At 51.5% G+C, this 18,786-nt stretch overlaps 1 protein-coding gene across 1 annotated transcript in view; it reads right to left on the reverse strand.

Moving 5' to 3' along the window:
- The window catches only part of LOC127479048 (hydrocephalus-inducing protein-like), a 55,627-nt gene that overhangs the window by 23,848 nt on the left and 12,993 nt on the right, over window positions 1-18,786 (reverse strand). Inside the window, exons 11-30 of the mRNA XM_051805531.1 lie at window positions 17,950-18,191; window positions 17,032-17,132; window positions 15,642-15,777; window positions 14,977-15,141; window positions 13,942-14,094; window positions 11,901-12,133; window positions 10,939-11,188; window positions 10,211-10,354; window positions 8,597-8,740; window positions 7,780-8,093; window positions 6,659-7,124; window positions 6,071-6,169; window positions 5,290-5,499; window positions 4,293-4,430; window positions 3,049-3,226; window positions 2,435-2,562; window positions 1,631-1,764; window positions 1,234-1,370; window positions 474-595; window positions 195-386 (exon numbers count right to left, since the gene is read on the reverse strand). Of these exons, the coding sequence (XP_051661491.1) occupies window positions 195-386; window positions 474-595; window positions 1,234-1,370; window positions 1,631-1,764; window positions 2,435-2,562; window positions 3,049-3,226; window positions 4,293-4,430; window positions 5,290-5,499; window positions 6,071-6,169; window positions 6,659-7,124; window positions 7,780-8,093; window positions 8,597-8,740; window positions 10,211-10,354; window positions 10,939-11,188; window positions 11,901-12,133; window positions 13,942-14,094; window positions 14,977-15,141; window positions 15,642-15,777; window positions 17,032-17,132; window positions 17,950-18,191 (3,686 nt within the window). The remainder of the gene's footprint in view (window positions 1-194; window positions 387-473; window positions 596-1,233; window positions 1,371-1,630; window positions 1,765-2,434; window positions 2,563-3,048; window positions 3,227-4,292; window positions 4,431-5,289; window positions 5,500-6,070; window positions 6,170-6,658; window positions 7,125-7,779; window positions 8,094-8,596; window positions 8,741-10,210; window positions 10,355-10,938; window positions 11,189-11,900; window positions 12,134-13,941; window positions 14,095-14,976; window positions 15,142-15,641; window positions 15,778-17,031; window positions 17,133-17,949; window positions 18,192-18,786) is intronic.

An 18,786-nucleotide genomic window follows, 5' to 3' on the forward strand; every position in this document is an offset into this window, starting at 1 on the left:
ATGGGTGATGATGGCAGAGAAGCAAAGCATCAGACAATGGAACAGGTCCAGGCAAAGCAACCTTGATCTGGACCCTCAAAAGCTTCCTCAAACACGTTGCAGCAAGCACTCAGGCAGCCACAGGCACAGAAAAGGCAGGAGGTGCAAAGAAAACCCGACCGCAACGTTCCGTGTTACATTCGCCTGGGCTTTACCTTCTTGGCAGGTTTGCTGGCACTGAGGAACCATTCACAGGGCGCGTTGAACGGGTTGTAGAGTCGGACTGTTTCACACCAGCACTGCCCAACCTGGACATGGGGGAACTGGAGTCTGTCCTTGGAGAGGCTGAGCAGTGGCTGAATCACAATGGCACGGAGGCGGATGTGCAGCGTGGGGCCTTTCTCTACCTGGAGAAGGACAGAGAGTTCAGCTGAGAGTCCAGCTGACACGTGCTGCTGTGCCCAGCCTGCTGCCTACCACAAAAGCTGCGGTACCTTGATGGGCAGGAGCACATCCACCTTTCCCACAGGCAAGTTGGCACTTGAAAACTTCACTTGAAATGGTATGGTGTCACCGTTGATCAGGGACTCCATAGGCTCCAGGTATATGCTGAAACCTTGAACAGATGAAAACAAAGCAGCTGAGATACACAAGCAATATGAAATGTGTCATAAGCATGTTAAGGCCATATGGGTGTCCTGCTGAGAGCCTTGGAAAAAACCCCATGCTGTGCTGTTCCTGGAACAGAAACTTAGAGGAGACACCTGAGCAGCCCTCAGACACAGTGAGCCACTTTGTGATGGAAGTGCAGATTTGCCTCCAGGCCTTTTTTGGAAGCCTACTTTGATCCACCAGAGGATCAAACAGGCTGTTTCCTCAATAAAGGCTGAACACAAGAGCTGTGACAGTGTGAACTCCAGACAAAGCACTTTCCAACCACAATAGATCCCATCTGTTTGCAACACACCCATGGAGTGCCCAAAGAAACTTGATGCCAATGGGAACCAAAGGCAGAAGATGCTGGCAGGTGAGGAGGGTAATCAGCCCATCAGGCCCCTGCAGGGAAGCGTCAGGGCAGTCTCAGGCAGGCCAGGTCCCTGGGCACGGCTGGCCAGAAGAATTTTGGCCCTGAAGCCCCCAGCAGGGGCACTGGGAGGAAGAAGCTCAAAAAACCTCCCCATGTGCAGTGACTTAAGCTAATCTATCTGAGACAGCTCCTTGCAGCCCACGGGAAGTCTCTCCAGCACTGGTTACCTGTGTCACGCAGGGCACGTCCATTGGCCCGGACGGCCACTGGGTACTTCCAGGTGTTGGTGATGTTCACGGTGCAGATTTTACTGAAACCCTGAACGACAGTGCCCATGTCCAGGATGTACTCAGGTAGCTCAACTCTGGAAGGAGGAGTAAGGACAGTCCTTAAACAACAGCGCGGCTACATGTTCAAGCAGCTCCAAAGCTCAGCACGGCGCTGGGGAAGGGAGGACAGTCAGCTGCTCACGAGCTATTGCTGTCACAGCTACTGGGATCAGACCCTTTCTAAAGTGCCCACTGTTCCCAGCTCTGCATGTACAAGGAGCTCTCAGAAGCAGGGGACACTGCTGGGTGTTGCCCTCAGGGCACCTGCAGAGAGGGGACAGGAGTCCCTACTCACTTGACAAGCTTCTGAGGAACGCTGTTGTCAAAGACAGTGTCCTCTGGGGGGCGGGAGATGAGGGTTGGTTGCAGCTCCAGAGCATCTTCCTTTATCAGCATCTGGTCCATCTCCATCCTCAGCCAAGTGTTTATCTGAGGGAAGGGAAGGCAGTGGCTGGTTAGCAAAGACCCTTCCCAAGGCCCAGGCTTGTATCTGAAAGAGGATCCCACCCTGCTCTTGTTGAGAGGGGGAATGGGGGTCCTCCTGTCTGGCTGCTCAGCGTCCGTGACACATTCTGCTCTCTTAGCCAGGACCTTCTCTCCAGGGAAATAACTGCAGCATCTGTGCCTTCCCACCTACTGCTATTAAAGCTGATCTGGTCAGACAGACAAGCCAGCAACCTTCCAGAGCTTCAGGTATTTGCCTGTCCCCAGCCAGTGCCAAAGCAGCTTGGACAAAAACTGCCTTGAAAAGGGAACCCCGACCAAGCTGGTGCCTCTTGGAGTTGAGCACTGCCAGCACAGTCCCAGGGCACAGTCAGGCTGCTTCTACTAAGGTCTGTAAATCTGCTAGGGCTTGATTTGGGAGCAACAAACTCTTCAGCAAGGGGAGTAGCTGGGAAGCTTGGTACATCTCCAGGAGAGACCATGACCAGAGGTGGCGACACGCTGAGCTGATGCATGTTTGTGGTCAGGTGTGGGCAGGGAGGTCCCAAGTACCAGCAGGGCACTGAGAAGCTGTTGTGGGGTGTTGTGGGGTGCCAGGGCCTCAAGTGACATGGGGAGGGTGGCATGTGCCAAATGGGACTGCAGCTGTTCTTACCACAATGTCAGGGCCCTTTACCTGATTCCTGATTCGAGCCTTTCTCCAAAGACTTGCTTTCTTGAGCTGCTTGTCTTTTTTCAGCTTTTCTTTTGCCTGTTTCAATAATCTCTTGTATTTTTCACTTCCTGAAGGAAGAAAACATTCACAAATAGAAGTGTGGGTGCAGTGCCAATGCCATTTAAGCTGAGAAGTCCCACTCCCCTGAATGCTGGTCTCTCCCAGACACAACCCATCAATGGAAAGTCATCTCTGGAAAGTGGACACTGCTGCTCGTCTCTGAATCCTCATGGTCACTCCTACCCATCTTCCTCCCCACAGAGGAGCATCTCATCCCCTGCCAGTCTCTTACAGCTTTCCCAAGCTTTTCTGTCTAGTCATCTTTCCAGGCCTCTGACAGATGTGCTGGCAAGAGCTGCAGGATGGTTTCTGGGACAAAGCCCATATGTGCTTGTCTGCTCAAGACTCAGGAAGCAACCAGAGGGGTGAGTGTTGGTCTGGCAGCCCTGCAACCTCCAGGCTTGGTGGAGATGGGTGTGAGCTGCCCTCTGGACATTACGGTAGGGAAAAACCCCAGTGGGGACTTTGCTGGGGAGCAGATGGGCAGTGCTCACCTTCGATGCTCCAGGGCAGGTCCAGATAGATCCCGGCAAAGACTGCCTCTCCTTTCAGGGAGATTTCTGCAGGTTTCAGGTGACCCACTTTAATCTTGAAAGTCCTGCAGAAGACTCCTGGCATTCCTGGCAGGTAATAGAGCTTCAGTACTTGCTCCTTGCCAGGTTCAATGGAAGCCTGCAAGGGACAGGAGAAGAGAGAGGCAATGCATCAAAGAGGGTGTGATGGAGGAAGGCTCAGGCCACAGACAGGCTGAGAAGAGAAGACAGGTTCTCATCTGGAAGAAAACGTCAGACCACATCACCTTCCACCTTCCTTGTACCCAAAAGCCCGACCCTCCAAGGTGAGGGTGCAGAGGGTGCAGTGTGTCCTTCTGAGGGCTCCTAAGGCTGCACCCCCAGCAGAGCCTGCCCTGTGCTCAGCGTGAGCACGGCTCTGCTGCTAACGGGGTTTGCCCTCTGCTGGCAAGAGCCAGGCTGAACAGATAAAAGCTCTTTTTCCACCACTCTGGAAAAAGAGTGAAGTGCCCACGTTCTCAGCAGGGCCAGCAGCTCCTGTCACCCCTTGTAGGAGACAGGCAGGAAGAAATGGGAAAGCCAACTGGCTTCCTCTTCCCATTGCAAAGAGGGACAAAGACAGGAACACTGCTTCACCTCAAAGACATCCAGGCAGCACTGAGAAGCTGGGACAGTGGTGGGATGCTCCAAATTCCTCTCTTTGCTCTTCCAGCCCCACTCCTCCCTGGCCCCCTCACTGCCCCACAAAGCTGCTCCAGAGCAGCACAGCTGGGGGGAGGGAAGAACCAGCACAGGGGCTGCGACAATTTCTGGCAGAGGAGCTTCAAGCCCAAGCAAGGAATATGTAAGTGCTGCTTAGTGCTGGCATGGGGGAGGCACGGGCAAGGAATAAGTCCTGTCTGATCCCACAGCTGGGGTAAGGTGACCCTCAGAAGAGCCTCAGTGCCAGCACAGCCACAGAGCTCAGCAGTCAGGGGCCAAGGAGTGACCAACATGCTCGTGCCTCCCGCCAGTGGCTGCCCTGTGATGGCAGAGCCACTCGGCAGCCAAGGCCACAGGGAGTCTGTCAGGATGGCACTTGCTTGACCTTCTCTGCCCCCAGCAGCAATTGCTTACAGCCCTGTCTCTAAAGGCTGGGTTTGGTTTTGTTTTCCCCCCTTTTTTCTCTTTAACCCTCTCCTTGGCCACCTGATACAGGGCTGGCATCAGTCAATTGTGCCACTCACTGTGTTGGGCAGGACTGCAAGCACACCAGGCAGAGGCTTGTCTGCAGTGCCAGTGCTGGGGCTCTGTACCACGTAGGTGAATTCGATCTTCCCGTCGTTCTGCAGGGTGACCTCTGCTTTAATGACTTCATTAAAGAGCTGAAGAGAGGACAGAGGAGTGGGAAGTTACAGACACAGGCCTGCTGCTGGGAATCTCCTTCCTCTTTCATGGGGTTAAAAGCAGACACACCACAGGAGCAGGGACTGGGAACGAGCTACGGGCACTTGGGAATGTGGGGAACCCCCAGGCACAGGGACCTGTACAGGAACAGAGAGTTCTGGCAGCACGCAGAGGGGCAGGAACAACCATGGGAGGGTCAGTAGTTAATGAACCAGGGGACACGGGCCCTCTGCACTCTGAGGGGTCACCAACAGCCAGGAGAAACAAAGAAGGCGACATCAAGGCATTCCAGAAGAAAAGGCACCTGCATGCAAGTATTGGCAAGCAACATACCAGCAAAAAGGGAGACAGATGGAGCACCAGGACAGGGACAGCAGCTGGAAAGATCTGTGGACTTTAAACTGAGAAGTAGCAAAGTGGGGATTATTCTGGGACATTCTCTCCAACTGCAGTGACGGGAAGGCCAACCGGGTTATTTTGTGGATTAAGCAACAGCATTAAACAGGAGCATCTCGTTGGAGCTCAGGCTTTAGGAGTGGGTCAGCAGAGGGATGTCTCAGGGACATGTCCCTCTGGACATCCCCACTGGGATCCTGCTTGCTCCAGGAGGCAGCATTAGGTACCCTGAAGAGAAGGAATTCCCAAGATTTTGGAGGGGAGGGGAGATGGCCATTACAAAGCAGTCTGGAGGCCAAACATATCCCTCCAAGGTTGTACTTCCAAGCCCCAGAGCCAACAAAGGAGGTGGGAAGGGGAGAGAGCCCTGGGCTGGGCTGGGCAGCAACCTGCTGGTGATGGTCCCAAGGCAGCAGCTCTGCCAGGAGAAGGGGGTGGTACCTGCAGCCCAAAGTTGATCTCCTTGACGCTCAGGTGGTAGGTGAGGACTTTAGTCTCCCCCCTCAGCTCCACCTTGTAGGTCGGGCCTCCCTCCACCCGGCACAGCGCCGTGACATGGGCGATGATGTCGGCGTGGCCAAAGAAGGTGAAGGGCACCTGCTGGCTCTTGCCCGGCTGCAGCACACCAGACACCGGCTGGACACTGAAAACCTGCAGGAGGGGAGGAGGGATCGAGTCGTTGAGCATAGAAATGGGTGCAGAAGAGCAGCCGTGGCTTGGAGCAAAGTACAACCGTAGCTGGAGGGGCCTATTCCTCAAACACCAGCCAGAAGCATCCTAATCTCATCCTGCCTCCATGCCACTGACCAGTGGAGGGAGCATGGCGAAAATCTTCTGCCATACTCACTGCTCAATGCATTAATACCAGACATTAAAATAAACTGGGATGTCTCCTGGCAGCAAGACATTCTCTCTGCTGCAGAACTTGCCTTTAAAACCAGTTTTTACTGCCTTCAGAAAAGCAGGAGACTCAGAGGTGAGAGCTCTTGGAGCTGAGGGAAGGACTCCAGCCCAGCTCATCTGACTCCTGAGGCTTTTCCCTCTCTCTCTGACTTACAGGCTGCTCACCAAAAGATCCTGAAAAATATCCTGTTGAGCACCTGATGAGGTACCAGGGGAGCAATGCCCTCCATGGGTGCTGCACAGGAAGTTCTGTAGCTCTGGGGGCAACAGACCTGCTTGCCACGCTGAAAACGTGCAAGTGAGAGAGATTCCCACTCACCTCCTCTGCTCTGAAGCCAGGGGGCTTTGCCTCTTCTGACTGCCCAGACTCCTCCGTCTCTGCTGAGCTCTGAGGCCCTGCAGCAGTGGATGGTGGCACCTGGAAGACAAGGCACTTTCCATTCCAGGACACAGCCACCTTGCCAAGTCTCACTCTATAAAAGCCAGCTCTGGGGCTGTCACTGCAATGCTGGCACTTGGGTGAAGGCAGAGACCTGAAAGCAGGTGCTCTAGCTGGGTTGGGAAGGGCATACATGGAGATCAGGATCTGACACGGCTTGCTACAGGAGGGAAACTGGAAACCTTCTCATCATGATGCAGAAAAGCCTCATTTTACATTGTAAGGAAAATAAGCCAAAAAAATCCCAAACTCAGCATAGGTCTGTAGGATCTGAGTGGGCTTCTCCAAGGAAAAGTATCCTATTTCTCCCTCCCCAGACGCCCCATGTCCAGCCACTGGCCCTGCTGCCCAGCCCACTCTCAGGGCACAGAACAGCAGGGCAGCAAAAGGGGAGGTCGGCACGAGCACGGCTTTTTGGTGGCAAGCTGGGGGAGGCAACACAAGTGGCAGGTGCACAAGAAAACCCACCTTTGCTTCCGGGGAGTCTTCTGAATGCGATGATTTTTGGCAAGAGTCCTGCTTTGTTTCCAGGGACTTCTCTGATGATGACTGTTCAGGAGAAATGTCCTCTGTTTCCAGGGAGTCCTCTGAATCTGATGACTCTTCAGAAGAATCATCTTCTGTTTCCACGCAGTTCTCTGAATCTGATGACTGTAGTGAAGAATCTTGCTCTGTTTCCAGGGAGTCCTCCCAGTCTGATGACTCTTCAGAAGAATCTTCCACGCAGTTCTTTGATGTCTGTTGGGAACAACGCTGTTCTGTTTCCTGGTAGTGTGCTGACTGTTGGGAAGAGTCCTGCGCTGCTTCCGGGGCTTTGGCTGGTTTCTGCACACTTCCAGGTCTGAAGTATCTCCTTAAATAACGCCCACACTCAACACAGCCGAACCTGGCCATTTGTGGTTGGGGTTTCAATGTAGGCGGGGAAGGTATGAACCTGGAAAATAACATAACTATGATCACAGACCTGCAGTGGGAGGGAGGGACACCTGCACGAGCAATTCCTCGTCAGGATGCAGCCCCTGGGTGGGTGCAGGTGCAGTGAGCTCAGAAAGGGGGTGTCTCAGAAAAGGAGAAGGAAGGGGAAGGTAACAAGATGTTCAGCATCAGCTCAGGTGCTAACTAGCTCTTTCTGTGGTGTGAATTGGGACTTTCTGAGCATCTTCCAGCACTTCCAGGCCAAGGCTGGGCATGCAGAGAAGGTGGCAAGGAGCAGAGAGCAGTTTCTCTGCTTGCAGAGAGGACCCATCCTATAGCAGAGGGGCCAAAGGGCTGTGAAAGTGCCTCCACCAGCACTGTGGAGCTGGGACTAGGAGCCCTTCACCAAGGTGGTCACTGCCTCAGGCCACAGAAGTCTGAGAAAGCAGATTTCCCCACCAGCTTTCCTTCCTAGAGGAAACCAGTAGGGGGGCTACAGCAGGACCAAACTCGTGGAAAACACTTATCCCCTGAGCATCCAGCCTGACCACAGCTGTTATGGTCGGTGTTATTTCCACAAGGGAAAGTCAAAAGGAAAACAGCTTTGGTCTTTGCAAAGTACAAACAGGACATCTGGAAAAAGAGCTTCCAGGAGAGGGCAAAGGTGCACATACCCTGTTGGGTACTTCTTGCTGTCCACCTGGAATGACCAGTGGTAGTGGGCAGGAATGGGGCTGCAGTTGGTCATCTCCAGGTAACGCACTTGCTCTGTGCCACTCACGATGCAACCAAAGTCCAGTGCTTTGGTCGGGATACAGAGATTTGGGAAGTAGACCTCTCCCTGAACGGTGATCTCTTCCTCATAAGGATGTTCCACAAGCCGGATCTTCATAGTCTTCTTTGCTGCCCAGCTGATCAGATCCTTTTCATAAGCTGGGTTAAAGCTGATGTAGAGATGAAGTTCCTGACCTGCCTCCATCTTCACAGGCTGCAAGGAGACAAGGAGTGTCAGTCACCCACATGATGAAGTCCCAAGGTCTGACAGCACGAAACCGTGAACACTCAAAGTGTGACCCCAGCATGGCCTTCCCAGTCCACCCTTCAGTTCTTTACAAGGGGGGGGTCTGACTGCAAGCACCACACTCCGGTGGGGGATTCTCAGGCTCCTGTTTCTGTGCTCAGCAGCAATACAAGAGGATGGCTGCTGGAGAGCTGGGATGCTCTCCAGGAGACACCTCTGCTGCATGGTTTGCCCACACCTGGCTGCCTGCTCCCTTCTCCTTGTATCTTAGAGCCAGGAGGGATCTTTCCAATTCAGATGGAAATGATTTGCTTCCTTCAGCAGCTCTGCTGACTCAGTTCACAGTTCAGGCCAGTCCACTGCTGACTCTACGGAATAAACTTCTCAACTCGAGGACCCCCCAGCAGAAGGGCACCACCACAGCCCTCCCTCTTCAAAGCCCACTGGCAGGAGAGTCCTTGTCTGCTCACCTGGGCCCCTGCAGGGAGGGGCTGCTGGTTTGCATCACAGATTAGGAATGGCTGCTCCAAGTCCATCAAAAGGTGGAATGGTAGGCAGCAGGTGTTTTTTAAAGACAGAGGCTTGTACTGAAGAGTCAGGATGTCATCGGGGTACTACAGAAACAGGAGACAAGGAAAAACAACCTCAAGGAGCCACAGATCTCCTTCCCCTTCCAATGCATTTCACATTTTTCAACCTCAGAAGTGCATACATCTCTATTTACTCTTTTTATTTGTTTCTAAACCTTCCAGGACATTTTTCTCTAGAGCTGATTCTTTTCATGTTTGGAAACCACAGCTTCCCCTGGGAGACAAGGAAACGCTCCCATGTACAGAGGAGGGAATAGGGCCCTGAGAGGAGGCAGCTGCTTGAACAAAATCAAAGGCAGAAAATGACCCCAGAAAGTTTGTCTCCAGTTTTGTCTCCTCTCTTGGGCACAACAGCACAAGATGATCTTCCTTCATGTATAGTCATTTCTCACAGCCTTATGGGCTCCAGCAGCCTCCTAGAAGCAGTGATGCCAGTCAGAAGAGAAAAGCAAGCAGGATTTGGCCCATGGTGGAGATCCTGCAGCAGCCCAAGGTCAACTTTGAACATTCCATGAACATGCGGCCAGCCAGAAACCTCAACAGTCCCTCTGCAATGTGTCCTGCTGCCTCTGCTACAGGCACGTGGTGTCTATAACCTCAAAGCTATAATCAGCCTAAGCTCCTTCTTCTTGCCTGTGCATTGTGGTGGGCTTCTTGCATGGTGCAGAGAAACCAGAGAGAGTTTGGGAAACTAGTTCTGGATATATTGATATCAAACAGCTGCAGTGCCAGAGTATTCCATAAATCAGTGTGGCATCAAGCAGAGCACAGGCAGGCATCGGGGAGAGCTGAAAAGCTTCTCATTACATCTGAACTGCCTGTTCCCAGGATTTAGTGCTTCTATGGAAGCCTGGGAACCTGAGGAGAGACCCAAAACCACAGAAACTAAATAATGCAACATCTTTTCCAGACCCCTTGTGGGAATGATGATGCAGAAGTTGGGATCCAGAGACTAAAGGGCACCTGCTTTGCCTCGGTGTCATCATCACTGCAGCTGCAGGACGTGTGTGGGTCCTTTGAAGCAGACGAGGCTTGGGGAAATGCACAGAGCTATACCATATAGCTATACCATAGAGCATCCATACCAGCAGCAGAGAAAGCAAAGACACACAGGAGATGACAAGTTTTTCTTCATCAGCCTGAGGAATTGACAGAAATCTCTGGTTTTCCCAGCTTCCCTACAGCACTGGTGTTCAGACATCACCGTGCGTTGGAGGATCCTCAAAAACCTCCCTTGACAGTGAGCACAGAAAGGGGCATTTCTCTCCAGGTGGCCACGGTCCAGGTGGCCACGGTCCCCCTCAGCAGCGCAGCTGGAGCCGCAATTCTGCTTTGAGGAAGTTAAAAACCAGTCTCATCTCTAAAAACATCCTCACTTACTTTGCAAAGTGCCTCAGGAAGGGTAAAGAGGGGTGTTAACACAAGCACACCCCCTCCACGAGCTCTCTCACTGAGCCATGCTGTTAAATGCCAGGATGCAATCCAGAGACTTACCTTCTCCACATGGAAAGTGATTGCTCTGGATGATATTTGCATAGAGGGAGAAATGAACTTGCAGGTGACCTTTGTCTTGATTATCTCTTTTTTTGTTATCTCTGGCTTCACGATTGCCTCACACACAAGTTTCTCCTCCACGTCCTGTATGCAAGAGTCACTTGTCACCAGTGCTGCTGGCAGGGTGTCCAGCAAACACCCTGCATTGGCTCCTCACCCACCACGGGCCACAAAGTTACAGACACTGCCCCCTTTTCTTCCTGTACTGCAGCCTATTTCTTCTGTGCTCCAATGGCCATAACACTGCACCCCAATAGCCACAAAAGGCACTCGTGAGACACTCCCTCCCTTCACAGGGCTTCTCCTTTATTCTCTGCTTACCCCAGAGAAACCACTTGGCACTTGTTTAATTTACTTTCTGCTCGGGCTCCTACTTTTAAGTGTAACCTATTTTCTCTGCCCTTCCTTTGTGCCTCAGCAGGTGACACTGGTAACCTGTTTGCCCCGAAGGAGCAATACTTCCTTCAGCCCGTATTTTGGGATCAGCACTGGGGTTTGGTAGCTATGGAATCACAAAAAAGCCTTAGCAACTGATGGTGGCCAGCAAGGACAGCCACTGGTGCTGCCATGGAAACCTGTAGCCTTAAACACTGTCTTGAAGGCCCTTGCTCATTTTCCCAGGCAAATGTCAAGGGGCTCCAGGAGAAACCCCTTGGCAGGGACCTCACCTGGACAATGCTGGAGAAGCCTTCCACCACCAGCTCCATAGTCTCGCCTGGCTGCAGATCCATATTCCGTGGCCGCAGCTTAAATACAGGAGTGGTGGGACTCTGGGAAGCATTTTTGCCCTTGGTGACACTGAGGGCAGGGAGAGGATGACGCTGTCGAAAGGTGCTGAAACCTTCTGTGCCCCAGAACAGCCGCTGGAACTGACGCCCCTTGTTTGTTACTTTGAACCGCAAAATGCAGGGAAGGAGGCTGGAGGAGAAGCAGAGATGGAAAAGGTCATGGGAGCTGCTATTTCCCTGCAGTCAAGTGCTCTTAGTGAGCAATCTGAGGTGTTAATAGCTTGGAGACCATCCTCATTTCCCGCTCTTAATGTGGACCAGAGATAATGTTTGGTGCCCTTCTGATGTCGTTATTGCAAAGAGGAATAGGTTTATACTGGTGATGTAGTATTTCCACATCTTCCCTCACCACAAGGGACTTCCTTCATCACCATGGGCTTTTTCCCTCACCATCCTGGGCTTCCCTTAATGGATCCAGACTGAAACCATCATTTTGAGAACACTTCATCACCGAGAAGGCCACAAGAAGAGGATCAATGGGATGCCTTTGGAATCCAAGGAGCAGTGATATTTTCTCTACTTAATTTGTCTCTTTGTCATTCTTTCTCTCCCCCTTTCTCTCTTTTTCCAATTTCTTTCTATCTCTCTCTACCTCACATTTACTGTTAAATAAAAATCCATACTACTGACTTTGGCAAATGGTCTCCTTTGCCCCTTAATTTGGGCAGAGGCGTCTCTCTAATAATTTAAGGAACCTGAGCATAACAACATGTTTCTAAAGGAATCTCTGGCTTCAGGGAAACAGAGCCAGGAACACTGAACAAGATTTAGCCTGAAAGTCTACAGCATAACTGCTCCTTGCTGAGCCAAGAGGAGAGGCAGGAGTTAAAGAGATCTCTTACTTGAACTGGGGTTCCAAATTCAGCTTCGGCGCAAACGGTTTGTCAATGGTAATTGTGGTGCCGATGCCCACAGCCTGGATGGGGATGACACTGGTAAGGCTGTTCTCAATGAACAGCTTCATACTGCCTTCAAATCTCCCAGTGTCATCCAGGTTTGCTGTGACAACAACAGGAACCTCAGCCTTGGCAGGGACCACTCCTTCCCTGGGTTCAATACTCAAGCATCTGTCACCCTGTAAGACAAGCCAAACATGCATTTAGGGTGGAAACCATGGACCCCGGTGACTTGTGGGGTGTGAGAAAGGGAATGACTACAGAGAGGAGGATAAAAATCATAAAGGCTTCGTTTCCCTAAATCTAAGCTACTGTGTCTGGACAAGAGCAGAGCTTATACAACCTGTATTTTACTCTCCTTTAACCCATTTTAACAGACTTTTAAGTTTTGCCCAACCCAAGGGATGCTCCTCCTCAGGAGAAGGTTATTCCCTCTCCAGTCTTTTCTTGGAGTGTGTGCCAAGGGAAGCTACTTTCTCTCTCCTGGCTTGCCCACGACAGAGCTGGGTTTTCACAAAGGCTCAAGGATGCAGAAAGCCATAACTGCTCAAATCCCACCACAGCTGGAGGATACTGCTGAGAGCCTGAAGACTAACTGCAAAACTGCTTGAGCAAAAGCCCAGCACCAAAGTCCTCGCCCCTGAAGGACCAAAGCTCTGGCTTCCCACTGAGCATCAGCTGCCAAGAGGTGCCCCAGAGCCCTCTGCTTTGGAAAAGTCAGCTCTAAATGGCTATAGCAGGGCAGGAAAACAGTAAGGAGAAAGAAGACTGCCCTGTGGGCACGGCCCAGCCTTCCCAAGCACTCTGGTCCCCTGCTTCCTCATGGACTTCCCTCTATGGATGGGGTAAGAAAGCTGCAAGCTGCCCTGGGCAGGGAGGGAGGGCCTTCCACTGGGACAGCTGTACAGACACAGCTCGGCAGGTCCCGGCCAAGTATGAGCATGCAAAAACTATCATTTCCACGCCAGCACCACCCATCCGAGGTGGCTTGCTCTCTGCAGGGGTGGAGAGCAGAACTTCATTGTGGAGTTGGAGAAAGCTGCCCCCGAAATCCCTCACTTGGAGGTTACATTTCCTCCTCAGACACCTAGGAAAGCAGCAAGTGGAAAACTCGCTCTCCTCCTCCTTGGTCAAGGAGGCAGAGCCCGGACTCTCCCCCACTGCCTGATGCTTTATCCACAGACACAACCACACCCACCGTGTCGGGACTGGCTTCAACCAGCTCCAGCCCACTCAGCATGGTGGAGAACAAACCCCTCCTCCCAAGCCTGTTTTCCAAGCCCCTCACAGCCCCCCCTGCAGCGGGGAGCACATCCCAGCCAGCCCAGCCCTGCTGGCTGCACCAACTCTGCTGCACCAGCTCAGCTGCCCTGCCAGGGGAGCAGCCCCAGCTCCTTCTGTCCTGTGCAGCCTCCACGAATTAAATAGCCTTTCTCTGCAGCTGCTCTCCAGATACTCTGGAATGCTACAGAGGCCACAGGCTCCAGGGGTGCACAACCCCCGCAGGTGGATTTGTGTGCAACAGCCCAGCTACTCTGACCCCCAGGAGGGGGAAACTCCTCTTCCCACCCGGAGCTTGAGGACAGACCTCACACCCTGGTCTCTACCATTAACAGCACTTTGGCACAAAGCAAATGTAGATGGTATGAGGAAACCATGGGGAAATCCTCGGCCTTTCAGGAGCAAAGGGCCACAGGCTCCTCTTCATCTCAGAGCTCCAAAAATGTGCCTTGCACCTTCCACAAAATAAAGGGAGAACTTCTAACCACAATGCAGACTCACTTCTGCTCCTACAACTCTGCAAACTATTTCACTGAAAGCTGTCCCAGCTAAAACCACCTGCAGAGCCAGGCTCCTCTTGCCTCAGATGGAATCTCTTGCCTCCTCTCTGCCACAGAGCGACAGAGAAACCTTACATATGAAATCCAAGTCCTGGGCTGCTGCTGACCAGGGAGTTTCACTGGAAAACAGCCCCACAGACACTTACAATCTCTACTCTGAAGGCTGCGGGGATGAGATCCTGATTGCACAGCTGTAGAGTTTGGGAAGTGTCCTTTATCACTTGGATCTTGCCGAAGTTTATCTTATTCACACTTGCGTAGACAAGCGGTATCTTTCCAGTGCACATTAAACTCATTTGCTGTTCCAGGGAGCAGGTAAGAGAGATTTAAAAAAAAACAAACACAACAGGGAAAGTTAAGAAAGCTTAAACAGCTCAATCGCACTCAAGTCATTTCTCTAGGGACAGATATGACACTCCAGCTAAAATGCTGGCCTTTTAGGCAAAAATTTGACATATTTCCCTCCAACTTAAAAAAAGATTAAAGTCTGGGAAACTTTCAAACTGTAAACTGTTGGCCCAAAGGTAAAAGCTTTGCAAGAAATCTGTAGTTAAAAACAGTCTGACAGTTAAACAACTGGTTATTCTGGTGGGGAGAAACCCTGCTCTTTAAGGGGAGCAACCTGATAGTTACGAGCAAGCGTTTTGTTAAAAGTCAGGCTCCCCTGCACAGCCTGCACTGCCTGGCCTTCCTGCTGACTGGTTTATGTGCACAACGGCAATGGCCCGGCTTGAGATGTTTGGTGCCATCCAGGGGATTTGGCATCATCATCATTTCCATTTGCTTGAATATAAGTTTAATTCCCTGCAACCACTTTTCAAACATCAGCCTTCCTTTCTGACACAGAAAACTGAAGATTCCCAGAAACCCTCCTTTTGTGTTCAGAGAGATGACATTTTAAAAGAGATGTTTCCACAGTTACCAGCATTTTAAATGGAAGATTAATTAAATAAAATGATCTTCAATTTCAGCTTAGATGAACTATATGCTGAGATCACTCCCTGGGAGGACTCCACTCTTCCTCTTTTCCAGCATAAACTGCTTCTGCCACCAATGCTGTCTTTCCTTGTCCACACCAGCCATATACAAGTCCCAGCTTTCCCTGGAAGAATCCCTCTACACTTCACACCCTCCCCCCCAGGATGAGCTGCACAAAGGCACACGTCTCCCCTCGCACTCACCAGTGGGGATCTCTCCTTCCCGAACACGGCGATGTCCACCGGGATGGAATGAGCACCCACCGCCTGGACTTCAGCTGTAATTGGGATCTCCAGCACGTCGTGACCTTGGATAATCCCACATGGTTTGGGGCTGGAGTACCACAGAGCAGTGGCCTCTTGGTTTCTCTAAAGGGACAGAATCAAGTGCAACTTCAGAGGGACCTTTGAGGAAACTTTAAACTCCTTAACGTCTACCACAATGGCAACTCACACACGTTTTTTAAAAATCCCCAGGAAAAAGCTGAAAGGCACAAAAAAAGATGCAAGAATTGTTGGGGCTTAGCATCCTCAGAGGGTCCCAACAGCTGCTGCATCCACAGACACCCACTCCTGTGCTGGCAGCCTCCTTGCAGCAGCTTTTCACAACCTTCTAAGATCTCTCACAAGAAAATATCCCAAACACTAGAATATAAACTGCTTCCTGAAGAGGTTAAAATGCTTCCTGAAGTTGATATTCAGGTAGGTTCCAATTTAACTGCTTCCTAAAGTTTACATTCAGGTAGAATCCTATTCTCAGTTCACCTTTAAGTCTGAACAGAAGCCAGCAAGGTCTTATCCAAACCCCATTTGTCCCTAATAAACCCCTCAGTAGTATTTGAGAGGAGGAGGTGGATGAGATGCCAAACCTGAGGGAGAATTCTGTAGCATCCTGGAAGGGGGCTCGGGTTCACAAGGGTCAGCATCTTCTGGCAAGGGACCTTTGCAGAGCACGGTCCACAGTCGAGGGTGGAGGTGAGCAAACACAGCTCAGGAACGACACATCTGGGCAAAGAGATGACCCCGAGGGAATGAGAGATACTGAGAGAATGGAGAGCATTTACCCTGCAGAGCATGGAATGGAGCATAAGACATTTGTGACTGTCCAACAGACATTTAATACCCCTACAGAGATAAATCACCTTTCATGTCTTTCTACTCAAACACGTCTTGTCAAGGAGGGGCAAACCCTGAGACTCAGCTCTGCAGAGGCTGCCAAGTGCCCGGGCAGAGCACGGGCCTTGTCCCACAGCTGCCTCAGCCCCTCCTTTGCCCAAGGAGGCTTGCAAGGACTCCCTCAACAAGCCCAGTGAGCTGGGGGGAGCCTTCCCATTGAGGGTCAGTGCTCACCAAGGCTCAAGAACACAAGACTCCAGTGTCTAAGGAAAAACAACTCCCTTCTCTCCCAGGGTGCTGTTGCCCTGCCAGAAAACTCAGCCGTTTGCCCAGCGTTGAGGGCATGAGCCACCACCTGCCCTAGGGAGTGGGTGATCATCCTCCCAGTTCCTACAGCTCCCTTGCTGCTGCACCCCAGGTCTGTCCCCGTTGGCACTTGCTTTACAAAACTGCAGCCCAGGCACTGACTGGCTGGCTCTGCCTGGGAGAGGGAACGGCACCAGGGAACTGCATCCCTCTTGTCATTCAACTGACACCCAGGGCAGCACCACAGGAGGGAATTTGGCTGCAGCGACAGCAACACCTGTGTTAAGTCTGAGAACGTTAATGCTCAAAAGAGCCAGAGGGAAGCAGGGAAACCTGAGCCCACCTGCCACATCCAGGACTACTTTCCCCTCGTAAGATCTTGCCTTTTTTGCCCTCCCCACTCCTGCCATGAGCCCCTTTCCCATTGCCACGTGCCCTCGTTAACTGAGCCAGACCCCAGCTCTCAGCAGGCTGCTCACTGTGTCCCAAACCAATGCTGCAGTGTGGTTGGAACCCAGCACAAGCCCACCTCTTGCAGGAAGAAGGACAGGAGGACCTGGGGAATTTTTACACCTCAAGCAGCAAAAGCCAGGCCAATAAATAATGTCATTCCTGTTCCCCATAGAAAAAGGCCCAGAGCCATGTCTGGCTGTGAGCAGGGGTGCTTCTCACCACGGGCTGCTTTCCAAGCACTGCTGTTCTCCTACCTAGCTGGGTAGAACCAGCTTATTAAGCAAGCCTTCTCCTGGAGCTGCAGCCAGCAAACCCCGAGCAAGGCACTGTGCTGGTGGCGGGTGCATGGGGAAGGACAAGCAGCTGCAAGGAAAGCGCTGGTACCTGGCTTTGAGGCGTAGAGCCAACACCTCCTTGCCAAAACCATCCACATCCACCACCATATCACAGTCATATTGTCCCACGTCGTTGGAACACAGCGTGACCTGGTGGAAGAGAAGAGCAGTAAATACTTCCCTTCTCCCAGAAGCTCATTACCCATGTGTGGTCTCCTCCAGTTCCTGTTTTACAGTAAGGAAAGGGAGGATTTTGCCTTAATTCTTCTGCTGGCCCATGCGTAGAGCACAAGTTTCTGGGAGTAACACAAGCCTTGTTAATTTGTTAAACACACCTTGCAGCTGTCAGGGCATAGGTGGCTAAATTAAAGCATTATTCATAATCACATATAATGAGACTAAGCTCTACTCACCACTGTCTTCAAATTAGGGGCCCATTTTTCATTTGACTACAATAACATAAATGCAAAGGAAATGTGTTGACTTGGACAGAATGAGTTCAGCTTTTCAGCAGGAAGCTGAGAGCAAAGTGTGCTCCTGCAGATGCTGGGCAGTTCATGGCTGCCAAGTTTTTTCTTTCCTCACTGGGGATCCCTGCAGTGACCACAACTCATTCTGCTCCCCGGGAGAGGAGAAACGAGACCAGGAAGAAAAGCAAACTACTCTATACAGTGGCATCTCTCTAACAGCCACCTTCTGTCCTCCTCCTTCCTCTGCCTGTTCTCAGTCAAAGAAGTCACGCTCAAAAACAACACACGAATGGCTTCTGTTGACCATGTGATCTCAGTTTATGATTTTGGAGACTAAATGGTGCTCCTTCAGGAACATTCCAAGTAACCCAGCTCCCACACCAGTGCAGATCCCTCCCTTGCACACACTGAGAACCGGCAGCACTAAAGCCCTCCCACACCCCAGTGAGGTTTCAGCCCCACCTACTGACCCACGTGTGGCCAGACTCCTCCCATACCCTGATCTCCTGGAATCCGTGGGCAGGGATAGTCCCTGTGCTGGGTGTTATAGTGAATTCCATTGGCTTCTCCTGACATGGAGCCAGTGTGCCTTTTTCCCAGTAGGGGTGAGTGTTGTATTTCACTTGGTCAAAGCTGGTAAGGCTGGGCTGTCCCTGGCCGTCCTCAGGAACGCGAAGATGGAAAGTGATGGGCACCACAGAGGTGTTGATCAGGTGGCACGACAAGGTCTGAGGAAAGCCTAGGAAATGACACAAATGGCTGAGTAGGCACCAAGCATCTCGTGATTTCTGGTGTGAATATCCTGGTAGGATGAAACTGCGCTTGGAGTTTAGCTCTTTGTTATCTGAATGACAGCTCACTGAGCAGCTCGGCGAGCAATGAATCGTAACTTGGACACTGGTCTCAGGTTGCTGCCTTGGAAATGCCCACTCTTAGCCCTGCTGAACACCACAAGTTTCTCCCTCTGTAACTGCCCCAAACCAGCACCATCAATTATTTCTGCACACTGATGAGTGTGCATCCAGATCGACCATTTACCCTGAAAACTCAATCCATAAAATTCCCTGTTAACGCTGCCAACACTCCCACCATTTTCAAGATATAAAAGCACTGAGCTGTCATTGGGGAGAAGCTACAGCAAAAGAAAGGGAGGATGGAACATGATGCAAAGCACCCCAATGCAGTTTCTTTAGGCAGGATCCTTAAGGTATCTCCTGGCTTGGGGCAACCACGTACAACTCACAGCCCACTTCACTAGAGGCAAACCTGAGGCTTGCTCTGAGATCAGTGATTAGAAACCATGTCTCGTCTTATCCGACAAATGGGGACATCAC

The sequence above is a fragment of the Manacus candei genome, unplaced genomic scaffold (genome assembly GCF_025592945.1).
Source record: "Manacus candei isolate 608988 ecotype Guabito, Panama unplaced genomic scaffold, ASM2559294v1 h1tg000065l, whole genome shotgun sequence".
Taxonomy (NCBI): domain Eukaryota; kingdom Metazoa; phylum Chordata; class Aves; order Passeriformes; family Pipridae; genus Manacus; species Manacus candei.